The sequence below is a fragment of the Puma concolor genome, chromosome C1 (assembly GCF_028749965.1).
Source record: "Puma concolor isolate L17-30 chromosome C1, mPumCon1.1.hap2, whole genome shotgun sequence".
NCBI lineage: Eukaryota > Metazoa > Chordata > Mammalia > Carnivora > Felidae > Puma > Puma concolor.
In genome coordinates, this window is record NC_141674.1 from 172,073,191 (window position 1) to 172,090,827 (window position 17,637).

Sequence of the window (17,637 nt, forward strand, 5' to 3'; positions counted from 1 at the left end):
TGCATATATATATATATATATATATATATATATATAACAAATTACATGAAGAATGCTAAAAAAAATACTTGGAACTACATATTGAAAGAAAACCCTGCCTACCTGAGAATGTTCTCCTATGTAGAAACTTCTCATTTGGCTTTAGACAAACAGCAAGTGACTTAGAAGAGCAAAACTTATATGGCACTATGCCAGGAGCAAATACTACATTTAAGATACTTGGGAGGAAAAATATGAACAAAATATTTTATTTCTAGCAAAACTGATTTTGAAGTGTAAAAATTACTTCTTACATATCAGTTTGCAGGAATTCAGGAAACATGTTTTCCTTGAGTGCTTCCTGGGAAATGGACCACAGAATGTGCTCATGTGAGCTAAATAACTGGAAAGCTGTTGACACAAAGTCTTTGGTGAGCATTAAATTTGACATCACATCATGACCAAAGTGCTGACCAGGTTCATTGCTTGAAGCTTAATCCGCTGGGTGGATTTTCCCTCATTACTTTCAAGTCCACTCGTGTCTAATATGGCATCAGTGAGTGTGGTTGGCCTACAGCAAGCTGATCCTTCTGTGAATAAAGCCTGGATTTCCTTTCCCCTATTGGCTGATGGTAGTGAACTCCAATTAAGTCATAGATTGTGAAAGGGAGAGGTGTTAGTACCTTGGAGGTAAGTGATTTAGAGTTCTGGGCCATTTTTTCTTGAAACTTGGGAGCCTGTGGACCTGCTTGGGAGCCATCCTGAATGTACCATGGATTATTACCATGCTGGCCAGGCTGGTGGCTTGGTGAATCTGACAGTACTGAGCTTTTGTGATGGGCAGCTTTGGTGACATGGTTGATATACAATGTAACTGATTAGTTACTAAGTCACTTGGTGTGGTACCCTCTCTCACTGTGGCCCCACTAAAACTTAGGAATAGGTTAAAGCATTGTCCCCATGTATTTTGTGTTGTCTCAAAAATCCAGAAGGCTGCCGAGTGCTGTAGCTTTTTTAGTGGTAGTAGGAGCAAGATACAATAATTTATTCTTTGGAGAGCGATGTCTTAGCATGCCCCAGTGGTAGAACTTAATAACTTCACCAATGTAGTAGAACTGAGTTTTTGTGCTTTACCTCCTACCAACTGGCATACATTTGTCTTTAGAGGATGTCTTGAGTATTTGCCACTTACCTTCTTGCAGGTTTAGTGAACATGATGCCATCAATGCACACTATTTGAATAATCAAGAGTTCTCTGACTGGAAGACAGATTTGCCCACTGTTAGACAGGGGTGGGCCAGGGCTCCATTTATCACCAGACCTTATGGCCTCATGCTAACAGGAACCATGAGAACATCTGGGTTCATCAGTGTCACCCTATGACCTTGTGTCAGTCCCTAAAATCTCTGGATATTTCTCTTTGGTGCACTTTGAAAAATGAAGACTCTGGAGAATTGCTACTGTATATACTTGCTATGGCATTGAAAATTCCTTTCTCAGTTGGAACTTGCCTCCCATTTCATTTGGGTCTAACAGTTGAATCCTATCTGTACACTGGGCTGTGGGGTGGCTGACCTCAGTCTTCTGCATATCTGGTCTTGATCTTTTTAGATTGTATGTAAAACAAAACCTCTTTTGGCTTCCTTTCCCTTTCTCCTTTTTAAGAAACATTTAGTTGCCCAATAAGACATAAGTACAGAACATTAAAATACACTTTAATGAATTATAAGGTGAATAATCTTATAACTACCACTCATCAAGAAATAGAATCTTAACCAGCAATGTCCATATGCCCCATTCCAACTTCTATCCTCTTCTTCCCCCACAAAATTAAACACTACTATAGTTGTATTTTTTGTAGGTCCAGGTAGTAGGCTTTAAAAGAGTTGGGATTTCTACCTGATGTAGAAAGCTGGTGAAAGTTAAAATTCTTAATGAGGTGGTAAGATTTTTGAATGTTAATGAAGCAAAAGTATAGCTGTTGTAACTCCAAAATCCAGTTTTGGAAATTAACTGGTTAGTAAATAAGTTGGATCAATATTATTTTAACTTACAATTTTTTTACATTTTATTTTTATTTTTTTAAAATTTACATCCAAATTAGCATGTAATGCAACAATAATTTCAGCAGTAGATTTTTTAGTGCCCCTTGCCCATTTAGCCCATCCCGCCTCCCACAACTCCTCTAGTAACCCTCAGTTCTCCATATTTATGAGTCTCTTCTGTTTTGTTCCCCTCCCTGTTTTTATATTATTTTTGTTTCCCTTCCCTTATGTTAGTCTGTTTTGTCTCTTAAAGTTGTCATATGAGTGAAGTCATATGATTTTTGTCTTTCTCTAACTGACTAATTTCATTTAGCATAATACCCTCTAGTTCCATCCTCGTACTTGCAAATGGCAAGATTTCACTCTTTTTGATTGCCGAGTAATACTCCAGTGTGTGTGTGTGTGTGTGTGTGTGTATCACATTTTCTTTATCCATCCATCGATGGACATTTGGGCTCTTTCCATACTTTGGCTATTGTTGATAGTGCTGCTATAAACATGGGGTTGCATGTGTCCCTTTGAAACAGCACACCTGTATCCCATGGATAAATGCCTAGTAGTGCAATTGCTGGGTCGTAGGGTAGTTCTATTTTTAGTTTTTTGAGGAACCTCCATACTGTTTTCCAGAGTGGCTGCACCAGCTTGCATTCCCTACAACAATGCAAAAGAGATCCTCTTTCTCTGCATCCTCGCCAACATCTGTTGTTGCCTGAGTTGTTAACGTTAGCCATTCTGACAGGTGTGAGGTGGTATCTCATTGTAGGTTTGATTTGTATTTCCCTGATGATGAGTGATGTTGAGCATTTTTTCATGTGTTGGTTGGCCATCTGGATGTTGTCTTTGGAGAAGTGTCTATTCATGTCTTTTGCCCATTTCTTCACTGGATGATTTGTTTTTGGGTGTTGAGTTTGATAAGTTCTTCACAGATTTTGGATACTAACCCTTTATCTGATATGTCATTTGCAAATATCTTCTCCCATTCTGTCAGTTGCCTTTTAGTTTTGCTGATTGTTTCCTTCACTGTGCAGAAGCTTTTTATTTTGATGAGGTCCCAGTATAGTTCATTTCTGCTTTGGCTTCCCTTGCCTCCAGAGACGTGTTGAGTAAGAAGTTGCTGCAGCCACGATCAAAGAGGTTTTTGCCTACTGTCTCCTCGAGGATTTTGATGGCTTCCTGTCTTACATTGAGGTCTTTCATCCATTTTGAGTTTATTTTTGTGTATGGTGTAAGAAAGTGGTCCAGGTTCATTCTTCTGCATGTCGCTGTCCAGTTTTCCCAGCACCACTTGCTGAAGAGACTGTCTTTATTCCATTGGATATTCTTTCCTGCTTTGTCAAAGATTAGTTGGCCAAAGTTTGTGGGTCCATTTCTGGGTTCTCTATTCTGTTCCATTGATCTGAGTGTCTGTTGATACTGTCTTGATGATTACAGCTTTGTAATACAGCTTGAAGTCTGGGATTGTGATGCCTCCTGCTTTGGTTTTCTTTTTCAAGATTGCTTTGGCTATCCAGGGTCTTTTCTGGTTCCATACAAATTTTAGGATTGTTTGTTCTAGCTCTGTGAAGAATACTGGTGTTATTTTGATAGGGATTGCATTGAATATGTAGATTGCTTTGGGTAGTATTGACATTTTAACAATATTTGTTCTTCCTATCCAGGAACATGGAATCTTTTTCCATTTTTTTGTGTCTTCTTCAATTTCTTTCATAAGCTTTCTATAGTTTTCAGTGTATAGATTTTTCACCTTTTTGGTTAGACTTATTCCTAGGTATGTTATGGTTTTTTGTGCAACTGTAAATGGGATTGATTTCTTGATTTCTCTTTCTGCTGCTTCATTGTTGGTGTATAGGAATGCAACTGATTTCTGTGCGTTGATTTTATGTCCTGCAACTTTCCTGGATTCATGAATCAATTCTAACAGTTTTTTGGTGGAATCTTTTGGGTTTTCCATATACAGTATCATGTCACCTGCGAAGAGTGAAAGTTTGACCTCCTCTTGGCCGATTTGGATGCCTTTTATTTCTTTGTGTTGTCTGATTGCAGAGGCTAAGACTTCCAATACTTTGTTGAATAACACTGGCAAGAGTGGACATCCCTGTCTTGTTCCTGCCCTTAGGGGGAAACCTCTCAGTTTTTCCCCATTGAGGATGATATCAGCGTTGTGTTGTTCATATATGGCTTTTATGTTCTTGAGGTATGCTCCTTCTATCCCTACTTTCTTAAAGATTTTTATTAAGAAAAGATGCTGTATTTTGTCAAATGCTTTCTTGGCACCTATTGAGAGGATCATATGGTTCTTGTCCTTTCTTTTATTGATGTGATGAATCATGTTAATTGTTTTGTGGATATTGAACCAGCCCTGCATCCTAGGTATAAATTCCACTTGGTTGTGGTGAATGATTTTTTTAATGTATTCTTGGAGCTGGTTGGCTAATATCTTATTGAGTATTTTTTTTTTAATGTTTATTTATTTTTGAGACAGAGAGAGACAGAGCATGAATGGGGGAGGAGCAGAGACAGAGGGAGACACAGAATCGGAAGCAGGCTCCAGGCTCTGAGCCATCAGCCCAGAGCCTGACGTGGGGCTCGAACTCACGAGCTGCGAGATCGTGACCTGAGCCGAAGTCGGACGCTCAACCGACTGAGCCACCCAGGCGCCCCATTGTTGAGTATTTTTGCATCCATGTTCATCAGGGAAATTGGTCTATAGTTCTCCTTTTTAGTGGGGTCTCTGTCTGGTTTTGGAATCAAGGTAATGCTGGCTTCATAAAAAGAGTTTGGAAGTTTTCCTTCCATTTCTATTTTTTGGAACACCTTCAAGAGAGTAGGTGTTAACTCTTCCTTAAATGTTTGGTAGAATTCCGCTGGAAAGCCATCTGGTCCTGGACTCTTTGTTTTTGGCAGATTTTTGATTACTATTTCAATTTCCTTACTGGTTATGGGTCTGTTCAAATTTTCTATTTCTTCCTGTTTCAGTTTGGGTAGTGTATATGTTTCTAGGAATTTGTCCATTTCTTCCAGATTGCCCATTTTATTGGCATGTAATTACTTATAATCTCTTATTATTGTTTTTATATCTGCTGTGATGGTGTGATCTCTCCCCTTTCATTCTTGATTTTATTTACTTGGGTCCTTTTTCTTTTTGATCAAACTGGCTAGTGGTTTATCAATTTTGTTAGTTCTTGCAAAGAATCAGCTTCTGGTTTCATTGATCTGTTCTACAGATTTTTTGGTTTCGATAGCATTAATTTCTGCTCTAATCTTTATTATTTCCTGTCTTCTGCTGGTTTTGGGTTTTATTTGCTGTTCTTTTTCCAGCTCTTTCAGGTGTAAGGTTAGGTTATATATCTGAAATCTTTCTTCCTTCTTTAGGAAGGCCTGGATTGCTATATACTTTCCTCTTATGAGCACCTTTGCTGCATCTGAGAGGTTTGGTTGTGGTGTTATCATTTTCATTGGCTTCCATATACTTTTCAATCTCCTCTTTAACTTCTTGGTTAGCACATTCATTCTTTAGTAGAATGTTCTTCAGTCTCCAAGTATTTGTTACCTTTCCAAATATTTTCTTGTGGTTGATTTCGAGTTTCATAGCATTGTGGTCTGAATATATGCACGGTATGATTTCAATTTTTTGTACTTGCTGAGGGCTGATTTGTGTCCCAGTGTGTGGTCTATTCTGGAGAACGTTCCATGTGAACTGGAGAAGAATGTATATTCTACTGCTTTAAGATGAAATGTTCTGAATATATCTGTTAAGTCCATCTGTTCCAGTGTGTCATTCAAAGCCATTGTTTCCTTGTTGAGTTTTTGATTTGATGATCTGTCCGTTGCTGTGAGTGGGGTGTTGAAGTCTTCTACTCTTATGGTATTACTAGCGATGAGTTTCTTTATGTTTGTGATTAATTGATTTATATATTTGGGTGCCTTCACATTTGGCGCATAAATGTTACAATTGTTAGGTCTCCTTGGTGGATAGACCCCTTGATTATGATATAATGCCCTTCTGCATCTCTTGATACAGTCTTTATTTTAAAGTCTAGATTGATATAAGTATGGCTACTCTGGCTTTGTTTTGTTGGCCACTAACATAATAGATGGTTCTCCACCCCCTTATTTTCAATCTGAAGGTGTCTTTAGGTCTAAAGTGGGTCTCTTGTAAACAGCATATAGGTGGATCTTGTTTTCTTATCCATTCTGTTACCCTGTGTCATTTGATTGGAGCATTGAGTCCATTGACGTTTAGAGTGAGTACGGAAAGATATGAATTTATTGCCATTATGATGCTTGTAGAGTTGGAGTTTCTGGTGGTGTTCTCTGGTCCTTTCTAATCTTTGTTGCTGTTGGTATTTACTTTATTTATTTATTTATTTATTTATTTATTTATTTATTTATTTATTCATCTTTTCTCCCCTCTCAGATTTCTTGCAGGGCTGGTTTAGTGGTTTTTGTTTGTCTCGGAAACTTTTTATCTCTCCTTCTATTTTGAACGATAGCCTTGCTGGATAAAGAATTCTTGGCTGCATATTTATCTGATTCAGCACACTGAATATATCCTGCCACTCATTTCTGGCCTGCCAAGTTTCTGTGGATAGGTCTGCTGCAAATCTGATCTGTCTTCCCCTGTAGGTTAGGGACTTTTTTTCCCCTTGCTGCTTTCATGATTCTCTCCTTGCTTAAGTATTTTGTGAATTTGGCTATGATATGCCTTGTTTATGGTCGGTTTTTTTTTGAATCTCATGGGAGTCCTCTGTGCTTCCTGGATTTTGATGTCTGTGTCTTTCCTCAGGTTAGGAAAGTTTTCTGCTATGATTTACTCACGTAACCCTTCTACCCCTATTTCTCTCTCTTCATCTTCTGGGACCCCTGTTATTCTGATATTGCTCCTTTTTAATAAGTCACTGACTTCTCTAATTCTTAAATCGTGCTTTTTTGCCTTAATCTCCCTCTTTTTTCCTTCTTCATTATTCTCTATAAGTTTGTCCTCTATATCGCTGATTGTCTGTTCTGCCTCATCCATCCTTGCCACCACTGCATCCATCTGTGATTGCATCTCAGTTATAGCATTTTTAATTTCATTCCATTTTTTACTTCTTTTATCTCTACAGAAAGGGACTCTAATCTATTTTCGATTCCAGCTAGTATTCTTATTATCATGATTCTAAATTCTGGTTCAGACATCTCGCTTGTATCTGTGTTGGTTAAATCCCTGGCTGTTGTTTCTTCTTGCTCTTTTTTGGGGTGAATTCCTTCGTTTTGTCATTTTGAAGAGAGAAAAGGAATTAATGATGTAGAAAAATTGAAATTAAAAAGAATTAAAATTTAAAAAATATTAAAATTAAAAAATTAAACACACACACACACACAAATTGAATAAATGATTGGTAGATCCTAAGTGTGTTTTGGTCTGAGTGTTGATAGTGGTTTGACAGATTAGACAAAAAAAGGGGGGGAAGGAAATCGTTTGAGAATTTGAAAAAATGAATACACTGAAGTAGACTAAAATGAGATGATGGCAGTAAAATAGAATTTTAAAAAATTTACACAAAAGTAAAGAATATAGTGGAAAAAATTAAAGAAAATATTTTTAATAAAAACTAAAATACAAGTTAATTTTTTTCTCTTTCTGTATTCAAGAAAAAGGAAAGAAAAAGAAAAAAGAAAAAAATGAAATCATTTGAAAATTTGAAAGTGAATACACTGTAGTAGATTAAACTAAAATGATGGAAGTAAAATAGAACTTGAAAAAATTTACATAAAAGCAAAAAATATAGTTAAAAAATTAAATATTTTAATAGAAATTGAAAGTAAAAATGGAGTTTTTCTCTTTCTGCATTCAAGAAGAAGAAAAGAAACGAAAAAAAAGAAATCGTTTGAAAATTTGCAAAGGTGAATACACTGAAGTACACTAAAATAACATGATGGAAGTAAAACAGAATTTGAAAAAAATTACACAAAAGTCAAAAATATAGTAAAAAAATTAAAAGTATATTTAATAAAAATTGAACATAAAAATGAATTTTTTCTCTTTCTGTATTCAAGAAAAAGAAGTTTAAAAGAGAGGAAAAAAAAGAAATTGAATAGATAAACCTACTAACAGATTGAAGTAGGACTGAAATTACTTTGTTTTCCCCTAGAAGTCAGTCTATGTAGTGCTTAATAGTCCATAAACTAAGTGGGCGGTGAGACTCGTGTTCTTGAAGAGTGATGTTGGCCCACTTGGGCTGGACTCAGTGTAACAGCTCCACTCTCCACTAGACGGCGCTGATAGCCTACTGGGGTTTTTTGTCGTGCTCATAGGGGCCTGTGCGCATGCACAGGAGCAGTGAAAATGGCGCCACACAGCTACCCAGTCTGTTCTCCTGGATCAGCAATCACTCACCCGTCCTCTGTCTTCAGCTTTCCTCCACTCCCTGCTTTTTCACTCTCCGTGACCAGCCCCCAGGCAGTACCTCTCTCCCGAGTTTTGTCTCAGATGCGGCTGTTTTCCCCGGCTCCTTACTTCTGAAGGACTGCAGCTTTGACCTGTTCTGCCCCTCTGCAGGAGGGTCTCACCGAGCAATGGCCAAATGAGCAATAGCTGAATGTCGGCTGCACCCAGGAACGCTTGGTGGACCCTGCTGCTGCCGGTGCCCCGAGACTGCGGCCAGGTACCAGCCCTCCCCAGAAAAAGTTCGCAAGACAGTGTAGCAGCAGCGTTTCAGGGATTATGGAAAATCACAACCCACATCTGGCACCAGGCTTCACCCTTAACCACCTTGTTCCAGCACCAGCAAATGCAGCCGTTTTCTGGGGTCTGCTGGGACCAGGTGGCTTCAACAGTCTCTACCAAACGTCCTTCCAGCAGTGGAACTGCTTCTCCCCGTGTGGCCCAAGAACCTCCCGGACCCCACTCTGTTCCTGGGGATTTGCCCTTCCCACCAGAGCACCACCAGGTATCGCGAGCTCCAGAGTTGCAGCCTTTGCGCTTCCCTTGTTTACAGCCTATAGGAATTTAAACCCTCTCCTTTCTCCTTTCTCCCTTTTTAGTTTAGCTCCTGCAGCGATTTCCAATCTTCCACTTTCTCTCCAGCTGCTTTTGGGGAGGGGTGCTTTTCCCGTATTCTCCCCCTGCGCCCCCCCCAGCAGTCTCCGCCCTCTCTCAGCTCGCAAAAGCACCTCCCTTTCTGCTCCGTCTCGCTCCCCAAGTTCACCTCTCCGTGCCGCGTGCCTGCTGAATTCTGTGCTTCAGGTTGTGCAGATTGTTGTGTTAATCCTCCAATCAGTTTTCTAGGTGTGTGGATGGTTTAGTGTTGGTCTGGCTTATTTCATGGATGCAGGACACACAAAGAACTTCCATGCTGTTCCATCATCTTGGCTCCTCTCCTACAATTTTTTTAAACTAGGTTATGATTTAAAGGGAAAGTAATCTATCTGACATAATTTTAAATAGCTTTCTAAAATGATTATCTGACTAACTCTAAAACTTAACTTTTTGACTCAATGCCCTTACATAATTATCAGAACGTTAACTAAAAATTAATGCAGTTCAGAGAAATTGTAGTATTTGCTGGTAAATTAAAAAGTAGTGGTTAAAGTTACTGGAATTTTATTTTTTTATTGTTTATTCTTTATTTATTTTTGAGAGAGAGAGAGAGTACAAGCAGAGAGGGGCTGTCAGTGCAAAGCCTGATGGGTTCAAACCCACAAACCATGAGATCATGATCTGAGCTGAAGTCAGAAGCTAACTGAGCCACCCAGGTGCCCCAAAGTTACTGGAATTTTAGATTTTGTTTTATACAGTGATTAAGAGCATGGATTTTGGAGTGAAACTTAAAATCCTCTCTCTGTCTACCAGCTTAGCTATTTAACCTTGGACAAGTTACTGAACCTTTTTGTGCCTCAGCTTCATCATCAATAAAATGGTAATAATGATAGTGTCTTCTTCATAGAGTTGTTAGGATTAAATGAATGAATACAGTAAATCATTTAGAACAGTGCCTGGCTGTACTAAGCACCCATTAAACATTAACCATCATTAAGTAGTTAGCAAGATTAGTTCACATGCTAGCTTATTAGCCTCATTAAAAAAAAAAATGAATATGTGGTAGATTAAAGATGACTTCAAATTTTTGACTTTCTTGCCCCCTGAGAGGCAGAATCTATTTCTCCTGTGTAGGTGTTTTTATTTGCATTTTACTTTTTATGAAACCAATGTAGTACAGGGAAAATGATGTTATGCCAGTTTGAAAACACGTATAAGAGGACCAGCAGCTTCTACCTTGGTCTCTTGAAGTCCTGATCTGCCACGCAAGAAGACTCCTGCGGGGCAGAGCTGGGAAGGGCCTGAGACCACATGGAGTGGACAGAAACTCAGCTAAGCCCAGCCTTCCAGTTGCCCAAGGCACCAAGTATGTGAGTGAGGCTGTCACGGACCCTTCACCACAGTCCAGCTGCCAGGTCGCTATCACTGAGAGTCCATTTATAAATACACAGCCACTGGAACAGAAGGTGAGAACACATAATGTCTCCCCTAAGATTACATAGATATATACTGATAGAAATAGGACAGAAATCTAGATTCTTTACTCCAGAGTGTGGTATTGTGGAATTATAGTGTGTTTTCTTTAATATTTAGGTTGATTTTTAAATCACTTAAATTTAAGATGCACTGGAGAAGTGTTTTAAATGAATTTCCCACATTCCAGTTGTAGCTCTAGAATCAACTTCTGTGTAAAAGAATATTTGAAAAGAAAGTATTAAAAACAATATAAAACCAAATTATTTTTGGCATAGAAATTATTTTTGGACATATAAAGTTAAAATCCTTATAATATGCAAAGTATTAACAAATGACTGCACACAATTGTTAATTGAATGTTTAAACATTAACGGTTGCTGAATTCTTCATATATTTTGTTTGTGCTAGCATTTAGGCATTAGCATAGGGAACGTCTTGGGACAAAAAGGTTCCAGGTTCTGCTAACTGGGAGAAACCTCAGGGCAACTTGTTCTGGAATAGGGACATGGACTCTGGAAAGGGGCTCAAGACTGTTTTTTGGTTTTTTTTTAAGAGGTGGGTCAGCAAATGGGGTTTTTGGAGACTTTGGGTCATATTACCAGGTTATTTCTTGGTTAATTAGTGGAAGATATTTTATAAATTTAATTAATCTGTCACTCCTGGTTGTTTCTTATAAGCAGCTGCTAATTCTTGCAGAAACAGTTTTTGAAGTGGAATTTAAATAGGTTTTCTATTGTTGAATAAGGGGCGCCTGGGTGGCTCAGTCGGTTAAGCATCCGACTTTGGCTCAGGTCATGATCTCGCGGTCTGTGGGTTTGAGCCCCGTGTCAGGCTCTGTGCTGACAGCTCAGAGCCTGGAGCCTGTTTCAGATTCTGTGTCTCCCTCTTTCTCTGACCCTCCCCTGTTCATGCTCTCTCTTTCTGTCTCAAAAATAAATAAACGTTAAAAAAAAAATAGGTTTTCTATTGTTGAATAAACTTCAGAAACAACTATAGATGTACCCATCTTGTGGTGACCATCAGAAGTGTCCAAAATGAAAAGGTTTTAGAGTAAAAACAAGCTGGAATATCTGAGATTAAAAGCATTAGCTATTTACATGTTTGGAAGTACTGACCACTTCTTTTTTTACATTTTTGTTACTTTCTGCCTTTTTTTTTTTTTTTTTTTGAGCCCTCGTGTTAGTCTTACTGCACATATTTACTTTAATAATAAAAGATAAAAAGTATTTTTTGGAGGGAATGAACAGGTCATTTTTCTTTTTCAAAGTTTTCTTTTGAGCCAGAATAAAAGGAATATTGATAAGTTGAAACATGGAAACCTTGAGTTATGTCATTGATTTAAAAAGGAGAAATTGGTATCAAGGAGATGTAATCTGGTATTTCAAGCAGTTGTACTATAGTTTATATGACCTACAAAAAGTACGTAGAACATATACCTGTAATCCCACCCCTTAGTGTTTGGAAATTTTTTCAACAACCAATTCAAGTAATAATTGAGCTCTTAATATGTGCAGGAGCCTTGGGATATATGGGATGAATAAAGACAGGCACCCACTTTTGTGGAACAAACATACCAGCAGAAAGAGGTAACAGGAAATAATCCTAGTAAATAAGTCATAGAGTAAGTTAAAAGGTAATAGGTGCTGTGGGAGAAAATGATCAGAAATGCTGGAATGTTAAGCAGCACTCATGGTAGACCTCATTCATAAGGTGAGATTTGAGCAGACTTGAAGGGGATGAGGTTGTTAGGGTGGAATTTGGGGAAGAACATTCCAGGCAGAGGGAACAGCAAGAACAAAGACAGGAGTTTGCCTGGTGTGTTCAAGGAACAGCACAGGGGAAGGTTGAGTTGAGTGAGCAAGGGGAGGAATAGTAGGAAAATAGATCAGAGGTAATGAGGGCTCAGATCACATAGGATCTTCTAGACCTTAGTAAAGATTGTGACTTTTATTCTTTGTGGTAGGCAGAATAATGGCCCCGAAAGATGTCAGTGTCCCTATCCCCAGAACATGTGAATATGTACATTACATGGCAAGGGGAACTATGCAGATAGGATTAAGGGTGTGGCCGTTGATGACAGGTACGTGTAAAGATGCTCACCATCACTAATCATGAGAGATGCAAATCAAAACCACAGTGAGATAACACCTCATGCCTGTTAGAGTAACTATTATAAAAACAAGAAATAAGGGGCACCTTATTTCTCTTGGTTTTGGCTCAGGTTATGATCTCACAGTTCATGGGATCAAGCCTCTCATGGGCCTCTTTGCTGACAGGTTGGGGCCTGATTGGGATTCTCCCTCTCTCTCTGCCCTTCCCCTGCTCATGCATGTGTGTGTTGTGTCTCAAAATAAACATTAAGGCACACACATACACACACACACACACACACACACACACACACACACACACGAGATAATAAATGTTGGTGAGGATGTGGAGTAAAGGGAATCCTTGTGCACTGTTGGTGGAAATATAAATAAGCACAGCCACTATGGAAAACAGTATGGAAGTTCCTCAAAAAATTAAAAATAGAACTACTACATGATCCAGTAATTCCACTTTTGGATATTTGTCCAAAGAAGAAAAATATACTAATTCAAAAAGATGTATGCACTCCCATGTTAATTGCAGCATAATTTACAATAGCCAAAATAGGGAAACAACCTGAGTGTCCACCAATGGATGAATGGATCAAGAAAATGTAGTATACATACACAACAGAGTATCACTCAGCTGTTAAAGAATGAAATATTCTCACTTGCAACAACATGGATGTACCTTGAAGGCATGCTCAGTGAAATAAGTCAGAGAAAGATAAATACCATATGATCTCATTTATATTTGGATTCTAAGCAAACAAGGACCAACAGAAGAACAAAAAAAGCTCTCATAGATAACAGAGAAGAGGTTGATGGTTGCCGGAGGGGAGATGTGTGGGTGGGGAGGGCTAAATGAGCGGAGGGAGTAAAAAGGTACAAACTTCCAGTTATAAAATAAGTCATGGCATGTAATGTACAATATTGTCCTTATAGTTAATAACGCTATAATATGTATTTGGAAGTTACTGAGAGTAAATCTTAAAAGTCCTCGTCAGAAGAAAAAAATATTTTGTAACCATGTATGATGATAAATGTTAACTTACTGTGGTGACGATTTCATAATACAAATAATGAATCATATTGTACACCTGAAACTTATATGTTAATTGTACCTTAAAAAAGCCAAAAAAACAAACAAAAGGGTATGGAACTCCAGGTGGGAAGACTGTGTCTGATAATTCAGGTGGGCCCATTTTAATCATATTAGCTCTTAAACTTGGAGGAGGCCCTCCTCCCTGGAAATCAGAGAGTCTCCAGAATCTGAGAAGGGCCCTCAGCTGACAGCCAGTAGGGAAATGGAGACATAGTCCTACAGCGCGGAGAAACTGAGAAACTGAATTCTGGCAACAACCTCAGTGAACAAGGAAACAGATTTTCTCCTTAGAGCCTCCAAAAAGAGGCACATCCTTGCTGACTTCTTGACTTTGGCCTCGTGAGACCTAAGCAGAGAATGACTCATCCCAGCTCACCTGACTTGAGACCTGTGAGAACTGTAAGATAATACATTTTGCCCTGTTTTAAGCCACCAAATTTGTGATAATTTAACAGTAATAGAAAACTAAATACCCGGAGTGAAACAGGAAGCGATTGGATACTTTTTAGTAGAGGAGTATCATGATATAACTTGTTTCCTTTTTATTATTTATATAAATTTCTGTGATCTCTTGATGACACAGGTGGTTTTTCACAATTAATCTCTCAGCAAGGGTAATCACCTTTCACCTTTGGTACTTGAAAGCCAAGTAATTTATATTCTTGACAGTATTTTGATAGTTTGAAAAGGCTTTTACACTTTCTGAATTTCAGTGTTAATATATGTTTCTTTTTCAAGAAATCCAGATTAATATGATCTGGAACGGTTAAGTGAATTTAAAGCTATTTTACTCATTTAGGGAAAAGTGATACCTATCATCTGTAGCAAAGCCAACCTGAATTATCTCTGAAGTTAATTTTAATCCTCTATTTCCTCTTCTCCTGTTTTTTTTTTTTTTTCATTTTCTTCCCACAAACTAAATCTTTGTTAAAACCAAAGTGCTAAGGCTTAAGTGAAGAATAAAAAAATACTAAGATTGTCTTTAAGCTCCTGTTTCAATGTTTCTTGACATTTGGGTATATTTTCCACAGCATTCCATTTTGGCTATCTCAAGCAGAAGCAGCATAGAAGTTTAGTGAATGAATCCTCAGTAAATAACTATTTGTCTTCTAAATTTGCATAGAATAGTAGCTCAGTAAAACCTAGCTCCATTCAAGGTAACACGTTTCAGCTTGGGACCACAGAGCTTTTCCAATCAGCTAGAGATAGGAAGTTGTAGCTGTAGGAGAATATGACAAAAGAAAACCTCTGGGCCAACCTGCAGAAAGGCCAAAAATGGGACTTAGCAGTTACTAATAGAATGTTCCTAAAAAGAGGTTTCCTCAAAATTATCTGTATTCAGTATCTAGTATATGCAATGATGGAAGCTAATCCTCTGTTGTGCTTTTGTGTTTCAAAATAAATTGACCAACTCTGTGCACAAGAAGGCCACTAGCTTTAAAAAATAACTTAAGTGAGGAGTGCCTAGGTGGCTCAGTTGGTTAAGCGTCCGACTCTTGGTTTTCGGCCCAGGTCGTGGCCTCACGATTCTTGAGTTGGAGCCCTGTGTGGGGCTCTGTGCTGACAGTACAGAGCCTGCTTGGGATTCTCTCTCCCTCTCTGCCCCTCCCCCACTCACACTCTATCTCTCTCTCACAAATAAATAAACAAAAACTTGAAAAAAAACCCTTAAGTGATAGAACTATAACATATAAGTATTCTTAGGGAGAAATTGAGAAATTTCCATGTCCCTAGAGAGAAAAAGTTTAATTCTCTTTTTTTGTGTGTGGTAAAATGCTGGACACAATGTATGCACTGCTTTGACAATTCTTTCTAAACTAAAAAAGATAAAGTCACTTAACCTAAGATTAAATTCACTTAGGCATTGTAATTGCACCAAACATCAAGGCAACTGGCTCTCGAAGGGTCAAGAAAGCCTGTTCACTTTAGCATAATGCAAATTCTCATAGCAGCAAGTTCCTATTCCCCATGAAACCCAATCTCAATGTAACATTGTCAGATTTAAGTTAAACCTTTTAAAATATTAATGATTAATATTATGATTAATTTAGGAAAGAAAATTAGTACTATAGGTTTTGAAATATTAATGATTAATATTATGATTAATTTAGGAAAGAAAAGCTGGTACTATGCAGTGTTGAAAACCAAGGAGACTGAGGGCTTGTAAAACTTAATGTAAACTTGTTCATAATGAGTTAAGAGGCTTCACTCTGGGACTTTGTTGGGTGACTCAGAATCATTATTGTTGTGATTCAAGTCAGACCTAGTCTACGTCTACAAATTAAGACTTTATACACCTGAAATTAATATAACACTGTATGTTAACTAACTGGAATTAAAATAAAAATTAAAAAAAAAAACATGCAAGTAAATTGCCCATCTTATTCAGTGTTAGGGATGCCATGTTAGTTAACATATAGTGCCATGATCAATTACCTGTGCCAAAGATAATCTAGGTCAAACTATTCTGATTACTGCTTTGCCTTTTCTACCCATCATGGCAACCATGTCAGCTCTAGCATTCCAATCTACCTAAGCCTTGGATATCTTCCTCTTCCAGTTCCCAAAAGTATTGTGTGGGGACCAACGGGAGTGGCTGAGAGCCTTTCTGGGTGTCCATGAGCTCTTTTTTTTCATAATTCGAGGACATTGCCTTTTCTATTTTTATGTGAGTGCACAGTGAAGTTTTTCAGAGGCTACATGACATTTGATGATAATATCTCTATGATGGCCAGTGGAATATGGGGGTGTGCATTCTTGTGTTTTAATTTTTTAGGGGGATGTTATCAGTAATTTCTAAGGGTATAAAGGGGTCCTGGGACTAAAAAGTATGAGAACTAATGCCTTATAATATCTCAAGGAAGATCTCATTTCAACTTCATTTAGTGTGAACTACCTTTGATTGCATAGAGTTTTCTCAATTATTTTTGTATTTTTAATTTCAGTGATTTATGCCACAATGTTTATTATTTCATTATTTTTGTTTGTTTTAGGTTTAATTTGTTCTTTTTCTGGTTTATTCTTTTTTAATAAAACTAATTTTTAAGTAATCTCTACACCCAATGTGGGGCTTGAACTCATAAGCCTGAGATCAAAAGACAAATGCTCCATGAACTAAGCCAGCCAGGCATCCCTTTTTTTTCTGGTTTCTTAAGGTAGAGCTTAAATTATGGATTTTAAATCTTTGTTCTTTTTTAATACAGGCATTTGATGCTATACATTTTTCCTTAAGCACTGCTTTAGCTGTATTAAACAAATTTTGAAATATTGTATTTTAAGTTTCATTTAGTTTAAATTTGTAAATTTCTTTTTTTTTTTTCAACGTTTATTTATTTTTGGGACAGAGAGAGACAGAGCATGAACGGGGGAGGGGCAGAGAGAGAGGGAGACACAGAATCGGAAACAGGCTACAGGCTCCAGGCTCCGAGCCATCAGCCCAGAGCCCGACGCGGGGCTCGAACTCACGGACCGCGAGATCGTGACCTGGCTGAAGTGGGACGCTTAACCGACTGCGCCACCCAGGCGCCCCTAAATTTGTAAATTTCTATTGCAACGCTTTTCTTTGACCTATGAGTTATTTAGATATGTGTTGTTTACTTTTCATGTATTTGGGATTTTTTTTTCAGATATCTTTCGATTATGATTTCTGTTATGATCTGAGAAAGTACTTTTATGATTTCTTTTGTTTTAAATTTGATGAGATTTGTTTTATCACTTTGAATACGGTTTATCTTGTTGCATGTTCTGTATACACTGTATACAGAAGCATACAGTAATTGGGAATTGGCCATATATTAGAATGCTTCAGAATAGAAATGGCATGTGAAATAGTAGGTAGATCACAAAAAAGCCCAATTCTTTACTTTACATCCATATCCCTTGCAATGTGACTTTGCAGTTCCTTGCATCACAAAGCAGGGT

General features: G+C 37.9%; 2 protein-coding genes across 4 annotated transcripts in view; both read left to right on the forward strand.

Annotated features, from left to right (window-relative positions):
- The window catches only part of NUP35 (nucleoporin 35), a 50,090-nt gene extending 39,561 nt beyond the window's left edge, over nucleotides 1-10,529 (forward strand). For 2 of the 3 annotated variants that reach the window (XR_015255379.1, XR_015255378.1), the window contains one exon: nucleotides 301-410. The gene's annotated coding sequence lies outside the window, so the exon portion shown is untranslated. Of the gene's footprint in view, nucleotides 1-300; nucleotides 411-10,296 lie in introns of those variants that run through there. The other variant, XR_015255380.1, reaches the window with a different exon arrangement.
- On the forward strand, nucleotides 7,812-10,353 carry LOC147578580 (uncharacterized). The gene is made up of 2 exons (XM_086719103.1): nucleotides 7,812-8,956; nucleotides 10,221-10,353. The coding sequence occupies exons 1-2, from the start codon at nucleotides 8,606-8,608 to the stop codon at nucleotides 10,248-10,250; spliced, it is 381 nt and encodes a 126-aa protein (XP_086575229.1). The 5' UTR covers nucleotides 7,812-8,605; the 3' UTR covers nucleotides 10,251-10,353.
- Nucleotides 10,530-17,637: the final 7,108 nt, after the last annotated feature.